The 16,112-nt window shown below is 32.1% G+C and overlaps 2 protein-coding genes and 1 long non-coding RNA gene across 6 annotated transcripts in view; 2 read left to right on the top strand and 1 right to left on the bottom strand.

Moving 5' to 3' along the window:
- Positions 1 to 136: 136 nt before the first annotated feature.
- On the bottom strand, positions 137 to 7,041 carry LOC109544582. 4 transcript variants are annotated; one of them, XM_019914864.2, is made up of 10 exons: positions 6,958 to 7,041; positions 6,782 to 6,873; positions 6,150 to 6,259; positions 4,066 to 4,317; positions 3,150 to 3,279; positions 2,645 to 2,800; positions 2,416 to 2,560; positions 2,172 to 2,362; positions 928 to 1,128; positions 137 to 601 (listed from the first exon to the last, which is right to left on the bottom strand). In XM_019914864.2, the coding sequence occupies exons 1-10, from the start codon at positions 7,034 to 7,036 to the stop codon at positions 368 to 370; spliced, it is 1,590 nt and encodes a 529-aa protein (XP_019770423.1). In that variant the 5' UTR covers positions 7,037 to 7,041; the 3' UTR covers positions 137 to 367. The 4 variants fall into 4 exon arrangements, with proteins under 4 accessions (XP_019770423.1, XP_048519648.1, XP_019770424.1 ...); XM_048663691.1 differs by having other exon boundaries at positions 940 to 1,128; XM_019914865.2 differs by lacking the exon at positions 4,066 to 4,317.
- On the top strand, positions 5,623 to 8,607 carry LOC125503404. The gene is made up of 2 exons (XR_007280826.1): positions 5,623 to 5,813; positions 6,718 to 8,607. It is a non-coding gene; the product is annotated as an uncharacterized LOC125503404 (long non-coding RNA).
- Positions 8,608 to 9,135: 528 nt separating this feature from the next.
- Positions 9,136 to 16,112, top strand: part of LOC109544479 (nuclear protein localization protein 4 homolog) — a 32,486-nt gene continuing 25,509 nt past the window's right edge. The window contains exons 1-8 of the mRNA XM_048664048.1: positions 9,136 to 9,245; positions 9,401 to 9,646; positions 10,422 to 10,612; positions 10,692 to 10,953; positions 11,017 to 11,155; positions 11,986 to 12,209; positions 13,182 to 13,284; positions 14,114 to 14,274. Coding sequence (XP_048520005.1) covers positions 9,225 to 9,245; positions 9,401 to 9,646; positions 10,422 to 10,612; positions 10,692 to 10,953; positions 11,017 to 11,155; positions 11,986 to 12,209; positions 13,182 to 13,284; positions 14,114 to 14,274 — 1,347 coding nt within the window. The 5' untranslated portion in view covers positions 9,136 to 9,224. The remainder of the gene's footprint in view (positions 9,246 to 9,400; positions 9,647 to 10,421; positions 10,613 to 10,691; positions 10,954 to 11,016; positions 11,156 to 11,985; positions 12,210 to 13,181; positions 13,285 to 14,113; positions 14,275 to 16,112) is intronic.

Below are 16,112 nucleotides of genomic sequence, written 5' to 3'. Positions count from 1 at the left end.
CATGACCCCCATGACCCCCCCCTGGATCCGCCCTTGAGTTAGAATGCTTTGATCATTGCCCCAAAAATATGTCGAGTGCATTTCACAGCAGACTTTTTTATCGGGGACGTGATAGATGTGAATATGAAAACACGACGGCGTTAACAATCATGTAATTCATACAATAAATAATGGTATATTAAAAAAACAGCCTATAAAATTCTAATGTACAAATAACTATAACAACTTGAATAACGAAAATCAGTACAAAAGATCAATTAAATATAAAAAAGGTAAACATAAAAAATCCAACTATTACCACTTGGGATCAAACGAAGAAGGATACAAGCTCGACTTTTCGGCTTGTGCTTAGAGAAAAAATAAACTTTTAATGAATTCTAGCGCTAATCTGATCAATAAGTTGATCAATTCTGTCGCTGGTCCCTTTAAAGGTTTTAGGATCCGGTCCAATCATCTGAATTAACTGGGGCACTTCTTGTCTGGATACTTCCGCAAAACGAGCTAATGCTTTCATGCATCGGAACAACTGTTCTTCCGGCGGCTTTTGGTTGAAATACTGAAGTAGAGCCATCGTCACTTCTACGGCTATATCGTCAAACACCTAAAATTGTGCAAAATATTGTTTTTCTTCTATGAATTTGACTTTAATTATTGCTTTAAATAATACAGACACATTTAACTGTAGAATCCGGAATAGTTTGAAGTTTAAGCAATATCATAGAGCAACTAAAAACGTAATACTTCGAGTAATGAATGCGAGACATATAAATTAAAATCTTTATTTAATTGTGAAAGTGTTATTTCTTAAATTCAAAATTAAACGCGTTTATTTCCCAAGTGAATTTTGGCGCAAAATCCTTAACCAGCTATATGCCTATTCGTAAATATACAATATAAGTAAACATGTTAATATGGGAAGATACAGACCACAGATTTTACCTCCTTGGTTGCCAGGTTGTGAATAATCGCGGCACCTCTATCTTGGAGAACAGTGTTTTCAGCTAATAGACAATGCACTGCCACTTTTGTTGTAACTCTAATATTGCTGATTTGCTGATTATTGAATGGCCACTCTGAGATGTACAGAAGCCATTCTGATGAACTCAAATTTTCAAACATGTTAGCTACCTGTAACAAAATACCTATCAAAAGGTCTTGCGTTTGACCAAGCAGTAATCAATATTATCTCCTTTCCATCTTCTTGATTATTAATTAAGTGTTTGAGAATTATTAATTATTAGTTAATAGGAAATAAACTTGTTCATTGTTTCAAACTATTTGAAACAATAACATTTGAGATTGTTCAATTGTTTGAACTGTAATAATTATTACACTTTGTTTAGTTGTCAAACTAAATTATATCGGTTGTTGTTAAGATAGAATGGAACATTTTACTCTACCGACGAAGGACCAAGTGGTTATTTCGCAACTGAATGTCTTGTTTAATCTCTAGTCAGTAGAAAGTAAACTAGTCAGTAGCTACTCTTTATACCTCTGAGATTCTCATTTTATTTCACTATTACAATCATTAATATTTGAACATAGTAAAGTCAAATATTTGTGGAGTTCTGTAATAATAAGAGTACCATTCATTCGATTATGCAGGAGTTTCAAAGCGATGCTTCAAGCCTAAACTTCGCTTCTAGTTACATAATTTTTAGACAAAAATATTAACTGAATCATTCAGTTACACATTTTTAGAATCAGAATGCCGAAAACCTTTTACTTCCGGATGTGTTCGGCTAGTGAGAATAGAGCCAAATGCTCATATTTAAATAACCAGTAATCATCAAATATATAAATTTAAATCATAAGCTATCAGAATAAAAATGCAGTCGTTCTCATTGTATCGAAGCTTATGTAACGACTACAAATTTACGTTATATATACGTGCGTCTTATTAAAATTGTTCAATTCTTCAGTAATTTTTGAGCGCTGAGGGGTGAATAGACATGTCTCTCTGTACGGTAATCTATGTTCCGAATGTTGCGATTGATTTAACGTTTCACACATGTATGGGAAACATATGTAGTATCTTTTACTTTGTAAAAACTCATTACTGGGCTAAAATAGTATTTATATATATCTTCTGACATATCATTCATTTAGCACGTAATTTCGTAAATGGATAATCATAAATAATAAAATATTATCCGACTAAATGTACTCACAAATAAAGAGAGGGCTTCTTGTTCTTCGCGGCTTAATCGATCAATCTCATAGGCATAATTCATCAAAATATGATCTTTTCTGTCAGTATGGAGGACTAAAATTATATCATCTTTCAATGCAGCCATAGCCAATATGTTCAAAATTTTTACTCTAACTTCAACTGGCAGTTGTTTGTCGTTTAACAATCGATCTGAAACAATATAAAAATTTACTACCGTTATTTGGTACACGTCAGCCACATACTGATAAAATCTAAAAATCCGTCACCCAACGCCCAACTTCCTTCGTCTCCTAACATATATTGTTGCAGCTCTTCTGTGGATTTTTGCTCTTCAGCGGTCAATTTTCCATCAATGAGTCCTATCAACGAATCAAATTCTTCTTTAACCTGTAATATGAACAGGTTTATTACAGAACTTGTAACCAAATCTTGACAAGGTTCAAACTTACTATTAACTTACTGTTAACTTACATTAACAAAATCTTTGTAAACAATAGGAGGTTCTCTGGATTTCTTTTTTTCCTCATCTTCTCGTCTTTCCTCTTCTTCCAAAGCCAAAGCTTGCTCAGAGGGCAAGGCCTCCGGTGCCCCGTTAAGTGGTGCTTCTGTGTCGGCCATTGTTAGATCCTGAAGAGAAAAATTTTTAAAGAACCTTTTAAATTATAAATTCTTAAGTAGAAGTGTATAATAATGCCTATCCGTATTTCCGATGACAATAATAGCATTGATGACGACAGTGCACGATTTGTAAAATTATATTTTTATCAGATATAAAATGTATTTATGATAATACATTTATTGCTCTTTGCTAAATTTTCAGTTAATTCCCAATGCTCTTGGAATATTTTTAATAGTGGCAGTTTTTGCATTTAAAGGTATGAAATGTTGGCTAGCGTTGCTTTAGATAAGAGCATTGAGATATATCGATATATTTACAGAGCTAGAAAATGTTTGTATCTCAAATTATTTTTCTTACTTCTAAGTCTGCTGGTACAACTCCACCGGCTGCTAAAATTTTTCTACGTTTCTTTTCCCGCTTCCGTTCCTTTTTCGCTAATTTTTCTTTTAGCGTTTTCCGGCGTTCTTCTAGTAGAAAACTATTGTATCTAAGAAAAAAACACGTTTTAATGTGAAAGTCCGCTAAAATAATAATTCGAAAATTATTTAGTAGTTACAAATAAATCAAAATATCTAAATTTGTCTACTTACCCGTGAATGATGGATGTACATATATCAAATTAATCTGAATTATTTGGTTACTCTTCTAAACAAAAATGCATTTGAAAATTAACCAGAGGGTAAAATTTCGAATGATTCTTTATTAAATATTCATTGACAAATACTGAAGTGATAAATTAACAAGAAAAGCTAACCAAATGTGACAACAGTAAATAAAACGATCCATTTAAACAAACAAGTTACAAGCTCATTAAGGAATGTTTTAGACTTGCAAGTTTTTAAAGCTTTACTGTATTGAAACTCATATAATCCAATGCTTCTCTATTTTAATCCCGGGAACAATACTTAATAATACATAATATCTAACTTCTGAAAAATATTTTTTTAATCCGATGCAAACATCAAGTTTTAAAGAGCACCAAAAAAATTAGTTTTATTAACAGATTCTTAAATAATACATTTGCGGTATGCAATGAAAAGTTTTTCAGCTGAGAACTGCCACTGATAAATCATTTTACCTATTGATGTTTCACTTGATTCAAAACCACACAAAAATATGCCAGTGTCGAAATTAAAGCGAACAAACCACCACAATTCAACACATTAGTAGCATTCAATTTAACATATTTTAAAATATTTGATTAAGCAAGTTACATAAGCGACATCAATTTCGATCTTCACTTTTCTCATCCCCACTAACTTTATTCTCTGACCTGGCTTCTTCTATTTCCTTGGAAAGATCTGGAGAATTCTCTCTGGAAAAGCGCTGCTGTTCTTCTGCGATTGGTCTGGCACTTTTCTCGAGCTGCCCTACTAGTGCAGCAACAGCCGTATTCAAACTGGAGTTTAACACTTCGTTTGGCAAATCAAGGATGTATTTGGGAATGCTGGCTCCGCAAAGAAACTGGGCAATTTCTTCCGAGAAGTTGTTACAATTGTGCGTAAACAAGTTGTAAGATTGTCCGCTGCAATAATAGCAAATACTAACTATTTAAATATAAATATTGATAAGATAACTATTGCTCTATGACAATAGAATAGTTCGGGATAAGTATGTAATGTATTGCAATCCTAACGGGGTAGACTGAAGAGGTAGAAGGGTAAGAATGATAGACTAACACTCGAGTGTTTGTCAATTCGTGTTTGCCATCCGTAGAGCCAGTAACCCTTATATCAAAATTAAGTAAATTGAGAGAACCAGTTGCGACGTTGGCACAGAGTGTTCCATTAAAAAAAAACACACAATTTTAGTACGCCACATATTTTTGGAAACACCCTGTATAACGAAAATAATTTTAATGACTGGCCCGTATAAATGACAATCTCGCATAAAAAATATCTTCAACTCAAATTGACATAAAATTAGCACAAGAAAAGTTTGGAAGTAGATGATTACGTGTTGATACTAAGCCTTGTATATTGTATATTATATATAATTAAGCCTTGCATTTGATTTAACCGATAAGAGACACTAAAACGACCTAAAACTGGTAACACCCTGTATACTGATCTAAACATAAACCGATAAGTCATAAATTTAAATGTATGCTAATAATTTTTCCATTTGGTTCAGTTTTCTTATCTGGCATTAAAAAAGTTATTTTTAATCATAACTTTCAAACGGTTTCTCTGCAACTTATGATGTTTTGGTGATAGAAGAAACTTTCTGGTATTTATATTTAATTTTGATAGTCTGTAATGAACAGGTAACTTATGTTTATTTATACATACTTAGTGCTTTCTGCACATTTTCTACAAAAAACGCTTTCTAATTTTACAATATACCAGCTTTTTATAATATGATGTTGGACAGAGATGAATTCAATAAAATGCCCTTATTTAGAAAGATAAATGTAAATTGCAGTATCTGCAATAGCAAAATCTAAACACTTTTAGATTAGACAGCTTGACACAAACTTGCCCTTATTTTATGAAAAAATTGATTTTGGGCGGTTTTCTCAACTTTCTTTTGAAACTTATTTTTCAACACTTTGTATTAATAATTATCAACGAAAGTCCTTCTCATCAAGACATGCCACTCAAATTAAGTAGCACATATTCGCTTATAGGAAAAATCAATAATATTCGAGTGGCTGCAACTATTTTTTAATAGCAATGCTAATTTCTTTCATTACAGCTCCAAAACTGGAAAAATAATATTAAGTGCCACAAAAGCTCACTTCACATTTTTTTGCCAAACTATCTAAATTTTTAAAGCTTAAAAACCAATTTAAAAACATTTACCCATCATCATTAAATAGGTACTGCATATTCTTATTTATAATAACATAGTTTCGCAACTCTCATACACCTAACAAAACATTCCGGATCGCCCGCATGCATTTTAAAAGTTGCAACATGCTGTTAATAGAAGTAGACCATAAAGCCAGAAAGATATTTTTACTTTATCGCAAATTCCGTCACCAATTGAAAATACATGCATGTGTAATGGAGATATGAGGTAATCAAATAATTTTAAGTTAGTATATGGAAATAGGTATTAGATATTCAAACGACGACTTTTTATTTATTAGAAGAAGTTTAGTCATCGGATAATATAATCACTGCAGTTAAATTCGGACTGAAAAGCACTTTTTGCGTGATTTTTATAGTCCTAAAAACACAAAAGCTCTACATATGTATGCAAGCTGGAACAGGGACCAAGCTGTACATACATAATTAATTTAGAATAGCAAGTTTATTATTCATGAACCCAATTTCTAACACGAATTAGGTACTTAGGTATTAGGAGTATTACTAAGCAAATCGACATTAAAAAAATAGTTCTCGTACTTACTTGTACGATGACCGCGACAGTCCTGCAAGATATTCAATGAAGACTGAATATGGTACTTGAGTGTCGCCTAAATGTTTCACTTCCTTAGGATGCCCTAAAGCAGTAGAACCCTAGAAAAATATTGGAGTTTAAGACTTAGCAGACAAACCATGTGCACTCTCAATTTCATTAAATGTCAAAATGTTACTATCTTGCTATTTATAACTAGCGAAAAAGATTCCGAAGCCATGTGTAGGCTAAGTTTAGATCACCACATAAGAGAATCATGGATTTCAGTTCAGACGGCTAAAATTCCGAATTGTTTACCTCTACTTAATAAGGATGTTCAAGCACTATCCTTTCACTGATAATTTACAGAAAATTGCGAATTTGGGGCTTTTCCAAACCGCCAATGCTAAGCTAAAAACGTAAAAGAAAGCCGATTCATCTTGAACATGTAACCCTACTCTGATACCTAAGCTATAAATACACGCTTTCTGGATAGATCCATGTTTATAAATAAAGGAAAAACAAACCGATTCGTGCCAAATTGTGTCGTCGTCTGGGGTAAAACGAAATTATTTTTCAGTTTTTGGAGCTCACAATCATTCTGTATGTGTCTAAGCCTAAGATAATTGGTTGGTGGGACTTACAGGGTTACAACTTTCAACTCCACCGGATCCAAAGAAATACTCTCTGTTGTAGACTACGATAGATGTGTGCCAAATGCCATCAATCCTTTTTCCTAATAAAATTGGAAAAGGGTTTAAAAACTTTGTTAACCTACAAATGGATGTTTCGAGTCATTTTGAATTAAAACCTTGCTTACCTATTAACATCGGGGATAGCTGGGACGCCAGACCCCCAGATAAATCGTAAATATACACTTCTACTTTGTGATTTTCCATGTTTTTGAAGATATACTAAATTGTACGTTGCAACCCCTTTAAGTGGAGACGTCAAAAATAAAACAGCGAAAAAACAGCTGACCTTGTCACGTTTTTTCGAGTTGACAATTTTTATCTCAACAAAGTTATCTTGAAACTCGCACTAAAAATAAAAAATCGCCAAACCTACTATTAAAATTCAGTACACATATAAAACATTAATAGGCAATCGATAATCTTTTGCACTGTCACCTGAATGTCGAGTGTTTTCTAGAAGAAATGATATGAGTATTTTGCGCGACTTGGATTCCCGCCATAATAACAAAATTGGAAATGAGCGTTTAGAATGTAACAAATTAAATTGTCGCGGAAATATGGTAGTCGCAAACCCGCGTATACCCACATTTTCTATTTTAAGATTTTCACAATCTAAACGCTGTATAATCTTACCTGTATTCTACTTATTTTTAGTTTTTCCGTAAACTGAATTGGAATATTTCATTCCGACGTTCATAGTAGTATAAGCAGTAAATGTATCAATACAAATTTTTTATTAGATTAATATTAGGTTACATTGCAATAATTTTATTTTATTTGCAGAATAGTATTTTCAATAATGGATTATTAGCATCTATTCGAAATTTGTATTTTTAACAATCGCGGGAAAATTTTAAACACACCTTGCGCACTGTCATCTTGGCATGCGACAACAAACATCAGCTGTTCGGATTTGGAATTGACAGAAGTGGGTAACCTTCCGTAGTAGGTACCTTAAACATATGTATTAAATAGTTTAATATAAAATAGGATAAATATATATTCCCCAAAAGAACATTGTGAAACAGTAATTTTATAGAAGTGACAACCTTTCTAGATTGAGTAAGGAATTAAAGTAACTTTAACAGATTTATTGAGTGAGAGCTGTAAGTTTTGGGAATTATTGTTTTATTATTAATTTTATTATTATTATAATTTCGATTGTTAATAAAATTAATTGCCAATGTTTTATGGATACGGATAATAATAAAAACGTTTATTTCATTCAACCGGCCCAGAATACACATATGAATTAGATTCCGAATTAGAATTTTGTAATTTTCTAAGAATACAGTAAATTATCATCAATGGATTAATGTTTATATTTGGTTGAGATGATTTACGTTAATCGAAACTCTCATTAATTTAGTTCGTCGAAAAAATAGAAATTCACGTTTTATAATTAGAGCTTTTGACGTTATTAAACCTAAATTCGATTTTTAAAATTTGATTTAACTCAAAATCATCTAGAGTTTTTCAATACCTTGGAAACGCATATGTATAATGGTTTTGTCACTTTTCATTCTACTGTGTTAATTATGTTTATTTCATTATTCATATCTCTTAATATTTCATTAGGTATTTTTTACTGCATCTGTATAGCACACTTTTCAATGTCCGTTACCTAATTTTGGCAAAAGTATATTAAAGAAATTTGAATTGCAAATACCTTAGAGCGAAAAAGTTGGCATACGTCGATTTCCAGAAAAATTAGATTTTATAAAACAGTTTATTAGTTATTATAATACATAACGATTACAATTTCATGGAATTTATATATACTGTTTTATTTCAAACAGTAATAAATCTGATCCCTTCAATCGAATGCACATTTGTCATTCCTCCAGAGTTTAATAATGGTTTTTATAGTTAATAAATTAAAAATTTGATTAATAATTTTAATAAAGTATTCGTAAATGCTTCATTTTAATAAAACGCAAAAAGATAACTATAGTTATCTACTTTTTATTTTTTATAAATTACCATAAGTAATCTACCTTATCAAATGATATAAACAAAAAGTTAGCGCATTTTACGGTGAGATATCCCCTAATTAAATTTTGCAATAGCTTATACAAAATAAAACGCAATTACCACAAAAAAACATGTTTGGAGCTCGCTTTTAAAAGGTTTCTGTCTCTTTTTGAAGTAATTTTTGAATCATGCAACAATTTCAAAAAATTTTTTACCTTACAGTTTTCCAAAATATTTCAAAAACATGTAATTTTTCGTAATTCTCCCGGATCTTTTATAACCCGTCCAAACACTGCGTTAATAAAACATAATCGATCTTTCAGACACTTCCACTGTCCGGCGACCGCTGTTTGACAGTTGACAGACAAACTCAAAACTTTGCCAAAGGGACAGTTAAAATTTACAGCAAAGTTATAAAATGTCCAGAGAGAAACAGCTTGTGAGTTCTAGTTAAATTTTGCGAAGTAGTTAATAATTCATCTGAAAATGCTTCCCCATTTACAGGGTTTAAATACACTTGTCATCATAATTGACCTAACCTAGGTTTTGAAAATTCCAAATGATGACAAAGATTTTATTTTTGTATCTTTTCAGTTGCTTCGTGTCCAGAGCTCCGAAGGAACGAAAAGAGTGGAAATTAGCGCTTCGGCTACTACAAGTCAACTATTTGAAACCATACATGATGCATTTAATTTAAATAGTTTCACGTTTGCATTGTACAAACAAATAAATAAAAAAGATGAGATTACCAGCAGCAAATCAAAGACACTGAGAGCTTTGGGGCTTAAGCATGGAGATATGGTATACCTGTCACCGCTGAATGGATCTGTATTGTTCAATGTAAGACATTATTTCAAATACCTAGTTTCTGTTTATATTTGACTTAATTGTTCAGCCTTTGTATATATCGTTTGTTAAAATAATGTTAAGTACATCTGTATTTAATATCAAGTTAACTAGAAACGGAGCAAGCGATCTAAAATATTCTCAAGATTGCCATACTTCCGGTTATACCGTAAATAGGCGTCAACTTGCTATTTTAGATGGAATACCCTATATATTCTTACATTTTTTAACTTGACCCCAAATTCTGAATTTATTTGGTGTATAATATTCTATACCTAAGTCAGAAACAGTCAATATATTACAGCGCGATATTTGTTCATTATATTGCGTGATTGTTATTAATAATATGTTATGATGATATTCGATATTTTATATTCATTATTATTAACCGAAATTATTTTATGCGTAATTGGGCTGTTAAATAGCGCTATCATCCGATTTCTGGTCTCATAAGAATTTCGCTTATATCCATAATTAGCAGTAGAACCGAATGATCGAATATCGGAATGCCAGTTTTTTTTTATAAATTTTAAATGTATTACACATGTAAAATATCAATTGAAAATTATGTTATATTTGTCGACCTGCAATATCTTGAATTACTAAACCGTCAAAACACCTTAATGTGAATCTTGATCTACTATGATGAACGATAAGTAATCTTAAGTGATTCTTAATATTATATGTGATAGTTAGTGTAGGAAAAGCATTTGGATTGATCAGATATATCCCAGTATGCCAATTATAATAGTTTATATTTTTTAACTAGAATAATACATCTGCTGGTGAACCGGTATCTGAAGCTGGCCCTTCAACCAGCAATGCGTCAAGAAGCAATATTGCTATATCTGTAGCAAGCAAAGTGTCAGCAACAGCTAAATCTAATATTAAAGAGGATGACGTTGATACTGCTTTATATAAACTGGATGGGCGAATTGAAAGATCTAGAGATGACAAATTGTAAGTTAATTAAGTAATTAATAATATAAGTATAATTAATTCCAGTGAATTATACTCATTCAACTTTTTTGTATCTCAGATGTCGTCACAACGCCAATTCAAAGTGTGTTCACTGTTCATCTTTGGAACCATTTGATGAGGCCTATTTGAAAGAGCACAACATTAAGCACTTATCTTTTCATTCTTATTTGCGGAAAATGATGTCAGGAGTGGATCGTGGCAAATTCTTAGCACTGGAAGATATTTCTTGCAGTATTAAGGCGGGTTGCAAGGATCACCCACCATGGCCTAAGGGTATTTGCTCGAAGTGCCAGCCGAATGCTATCACCTTAAATATGCAGGTAATACAGCATTACTTTAGCCAGAAAAAACGTCATACTGAACGAATTTTTATTTGTTGTTAGGCATATAGGCATATAGACAGCGTAGCATTCGAAAACACGAATTTAGTTGAGAAATTCCTGAACTACTGGCGTGCCTCTGGATATCAGAGAATTGGATATTTGTATGGAAACTATGAAGTGCACACCGACGTGCCTCTGGGTGAGTGGAACATATCTTGGCTTCACCTAATTCATAGCTTTTCTTTAACATTGTCATTAGATTCAAAAATCTATACGGAAACTGATGAAAGTCACATTCTGTATGGTAAATTGCGACTCAACTGATATAAGAAACAAAAATTTGAAACTGCATGGCATTGCTAGGTCGATCTATCTGTAAAAGTGTTGTTCTTCTTTCTTTCTTTTGGATTAAATGTTTTTTGACTACCCTCATATTCTTGTCGGGATACTTCTCGCACCTTTAAAGGCTAGTGCTCGGAACGACGCTACGCCTGGTTTAACTTTCGGAAGTGTCTTAGAACGAAATCGATCGAATTTAGTCCCGAGGGAAGCGCACTCTGTGGCAGTCTGAATCGGTGCCAAAATGCCAAAAACACCATCGCACCAAGCAACCGTTTTTGAACGCGCTTATTTCCGGGGAATTCCTTTCGGTAATTGTTAAAATCAGGGGCTTTGCCTTTCGATAATAACGGCTGCTGAGAGAATGGAGGGTACTATATGCCACAAAATATTGAATTGTCTTTAGCTGCTTGCAGCAGAATTTATAGTTCCATCAACTTTTGATACCTTTGCTGAGTTAAACATCAATCAAATCAGCAATTATCTGCGTAATGTAAAAAATCAATACGTCGTTTACTTGTGAGCATCAAAAACACTGTTGGCAAACTATAAAGCGTCTGTATCGATTTAATCGGTAATCACAGATTTCATAATTATGGTTTATGAATACTATAAATAAAATACATGATATGATGAAATAAATAGCTGCATTCAGTGGTGATTTTAAATTAATTCTTATTTTACTTGCAGGAATTAGAGCAAATGTTGTAGCGATTTACGAACCACCCCAAGAAAGTTCTCGTGATTCCATTCGTTTGCTGGTAGATGAAAAAGAAGATATATTGCGTCAAATTTCATCTGCTTTGGGCATCATGAGAGTGGGATGGATTTTCACTGATCTGGTGCCTGATGATATAAAAAAAGGCACTGTGAAACATACCAGAAACGTCGATTCCCATTTCCTCTCGTCGCAGGTAACTAATTGTTCTTTAAATTGTTATTACTATTAGTTCAGGTTATTTTTTTTACATGAGAAACGTACATAAAATAATATGAATACTCAATACTCATGTAATTTCTGATTATTATATAGAAATACATACGCAACTGGAATTAATCTATAGGTAACATTTCGAAGTTATTTTCTAATCTTCCAAACAATTTTACATACAGTACTTTTATTGTTAAAAAATTTTGAGTACAAAATTAATTTTAGCACTGTTAAAATATCTACATATGTCATTAAAACAAGCAATAACGTTTATCTATAAACAACACCGGTTTTAATGTCTGTATTAAGATCCGAAGAATTTCTAGCAAAACTTAACAGTTTAGCTCATATTTGTCTTCAAAGTCACAATTAGAGTACTATTGATGGTTATAAATTCAACATTCTCACAATTATGATAGCTTTAACAAAATGAACTATCGCAGATATGTTTTTATAAGTTAGACTTTAAACCAATACTTCTGATACAAAGATTTTAAAGTTATAACAAATACGTCAACAGAGACTGGAGAAGAGAAATCTGGCTTAATTTTTTGGCATTTTACTCTATGCCATAACACTTAGAGGAAAATGAGAACAATTACAACAATTTCTTTCAACTAATTCATTTTCTTTTCTTGTTGAAAGTTGTCAACAGAGAACGCTACTTATTTTTTTTTGTTAAACGGTCTTTTGCAATAGGATACTGTTTGATTGGTCTTTGGAATAGTTAAACGCATTATGAATATAATTAAGATGTTTTCGTAGATCCATCCAATATATACTTGTTATTTGGGGGAAAAAACCTCTTTTGTTGTGCCTACTATCAAATTCGGTATAATGTTTGTTTACTGACACTGATCAGTTCCTACATCCTCACGCGAATATTTCTATTTAACCTGGTATGTTCTTCAAATAATTTGGCAATTAAAAATTGAAGTTCTATTTTTCATTCCAGGAATGCATTATGGCTGGATATTTGCAAAATCTCCATCCCAATGCGTGCAAATACGCGTCGAGCGGCAACTTCGGGTCTAAATTTGTGACAGTTTGTGTAACAGGTAAGGAAATTATTATATTGATATAAATTACAGTTATTTGATCTTATGAACATTATATATGCATTAGAACGAACTATTCTTATGTTCATATTTTTAATATAAAAAATCTGCTGTAGCATATACTTGACGGAAAAGCGAGAATAAGGCATGTGAACGCACTATGTGTATTTTTCAGTTTCGCGCTATTGGAGTGCATTACATTAACTTTGGTCTTATAGTTGCACTTTGAAAGGTCTTGCCATAAATCGGATCATTCTATCTTTAGTTTTAGGCATTTCTAATCAAAACTAGTGGAGTTTCTAGAGTCTAGTCTAGAGGGTTAAAGAGCCTAATTTCATTCGAAGCACACATAATATATCACTGAATCAAATACAATCATAAATTATCCTAAATATCATATATTAAAGACGCAACTTCCCAAAGAAAGTCATACTAGACAATGGATTTATAAGCAATTATAAATCTGAAACTTTTACAGATTTACGGCAGACACTTCGATAAATGAACAATTATTGTTTTATGTGTATTTAAATCGAGTTTTATTGATTTTCCCTTTCACATTTCTCTATTTCGCTCTAGTCAAACGATTGACATTTCTTCAACGGAAAATTTCTGACGAATTGAAAGTATCACTGGTTAAAAACCCGCTCAATTAAATGCCATGGAACTCCTTTTACTTCCATCTTCAAGTATTTGCTACACTTAGCAGCGGCTGATTCTTTATAATACAGATACTTTTGTAAATGTCTATTAATTGGTAGATTTACTTAAGAAAAATGGTTTGAAAAATTGTGAGAATGTTTTGTAAGAATCAAATTTAAAATTTCAGGAGATAAATCAAATCAAGTTCATATGGAAGGCTATCAGGTGTCCAATCAGTGCATGGCTTTGGTGAGAGACAACTGTCTGGTGCCAACAAAAGATGCTGCGGAATTGGGATACGTGCGCGAATCTACTGACAAACAATATGTGCCTGATGTTTATTACAAGGTAAGTGATTTTATGTCTATTGAATTTATTTAATAAGTTGGACCCATTGAAATTACTTTATTTGATTTTTCATATAAACTGCTCAACAAATTGAACGTTAAAGAGCCAAAATTAACGTAACTTTCGAAGTGAGTAAATTCTGACTGCTTCAAGCGATTTGGTTTCTGTTCGAAGCCTTATCTAGCCCCATTTTTTTTTGTTCGCTTTTTTGCGAGCTTGTGGAAAATTTATCTAAATCACAAATTTTTGCAAAAACACTCAATAACTGAAAAATAACTGAACTAAATAGCCCTTCAAACAGAAATAGAATCGCTCACAGGAGTCACAATTTATCCAGTTCAAAAGTTGGTCCAAATTTGTCAGTGTAACGTTGATTTTGGTGATCAGTTTAGATATAGGATTCCGTGCAAAGAAATAGTTGCGTTATATTATTCGGTACTCGATTTTTGTAGGCGTTATTTATCTTTAGCACCTTACTTATTCTACTAACATTTAATGCTCAGAATTCATTTTTGCTGGTAGAGCATGTAAACTAGTACCTGTTGGAAATCCTCAGTTAATCTTCAATAAAACGAAAGTAGATCACGAGTGTATTCCAATTTTATTTTTACACATTACAGCAAAAATTACATTTAGACAGTGTATTCTATCTTACGAAAGGTTTGTTCATTAATGGCGAAGTTATCCAGAAACAAACTGCATCTATAGCGATTCGTACCACCCAGTTAAATACTTAATGAACAAACTTTCCACTTACGTTTGCGATTTTTTAATTATTATTTAGGCGAGCACACTTATATATATTTGCTAGTACGTTTTGATGTCTCAGTTACCGAAAACTAGAATTCGATTCTACATTTCTTTCAGTCACAGGCCCTTTGTACTTTTCTTAACGATTTAAGTTGTCTTTGGTCAACGAAGTTTTTTGTTGGTTTGCGTGCCATTCTAACTCGAAATTTCAGACGATATCAACCCTTTCCAAGACTTTCATTAGAAGGTCAGTTATGGAATGTGAAACATTTTTAAAGGAGAACAACTGCAAATTTAAATCCTGAGATTAATCACGATACACTTTTCTTTTGAATTGAGAGTGTAAACATGGTTTTCAGCACCAAGTCAGTCAACTTAGACTTCATTTCAAGTCGAATCCTGCTAAGCGCAATTGCATTGTGAATGTACACACAATGTGCAATAGCGTATTCTTATGTAAATAAGTTACAAAACGTTTTGCATTAGGGAAACATAATAACTATCGCGGCTAACTATTTTATTATAAAAGTGGTCTGGTTTTTATATTTTCTTTCTTGAATCAGTTTGGATGCACAGCAATATTACTTTATTAAGTATTAAATACTAGATAATTTTATTTTAAAAACAATTTCAATCAGCCAATTTTTCGAACGATGAATTAGACCCACATATTTATTACCTTTTTCCTATTTGAGTTTTTAAACTTTTGAATTTAGCGTCGAAGTTTGTTAGTTTATTTAAAGAAAGTTGTTAAACAAAATGAATTGAAAATTGTTGGTTGATTATCGGCATGGTCTTGGAGTTGCAGTAGATTTTTATTATTTGTCATTAAATCCTTATCATAACTTTTTTCAATTTTACCTTTAGGGTTATAAGGTGTGGGTCACATGCCTAAAAGGTGACTATTGAATGACTATATAATGGGTTTAACTTTATAAATTGCAGTTATCTCACACATTATACATATTTCTTTTTTTACCTTGTTAGATGCTTATCTATCAGTTATATAAACAAAATAATTCAAACTAGGGCGAGTTGAACACTGATTTGAAATGTTATATCTAGCAATAACTCAATGAAATTGAATA

This window comes from Dendroctonus ponderosae, unplaced genomic scaffold, assembly GCF_020466585.1.
Source record: "Dendroctonus ponderosae isolate FM_Combo_2020 unplaced genomic scaffold, Dpon_F_20191213v2 Dpon_F_20191213_2, whole genome shotgun sequence".
In the NCBI taxonomy this organism is placed as follows: domain Eukaryota; kingdom Metazoa; phylum Arthropoda; class Insecta; order Coleoptera; family Curculionidae; genus Dendroctonus; species Dendroctonus ponderosae.
This window is presented reverse-complemented; position numbering and strand designations above follow the sequence as displayed.

What these genes read in the sequence shown, in the direction of transcription:
- LOC109544582 (XM_019914864.2), bottom strand. Translation starts at nt 7,036, where the DNA reads ATGGAAAATCACAAAGTAGAAGTGTATATTTACGATTTATCTGGGGGT. An exon ending in CTGTCGCGGTCATCGTACAA is followed by an intron (nt 4,318 to 6,149) that starts GTAAGTACGAGA and finishes CTATTATTGCAG; the next exon opens with CGGACAATCTTACAACTTGT. An exon ending in AAGGAAATAGAAGAAGCCAG is followed by an intron (nt 3,280 to 4,065) that starts GTCAGAGAATAA and finishes TTTTTTTCTTAG; the next exon opens with ATACAATAGTTTTCTACTAG.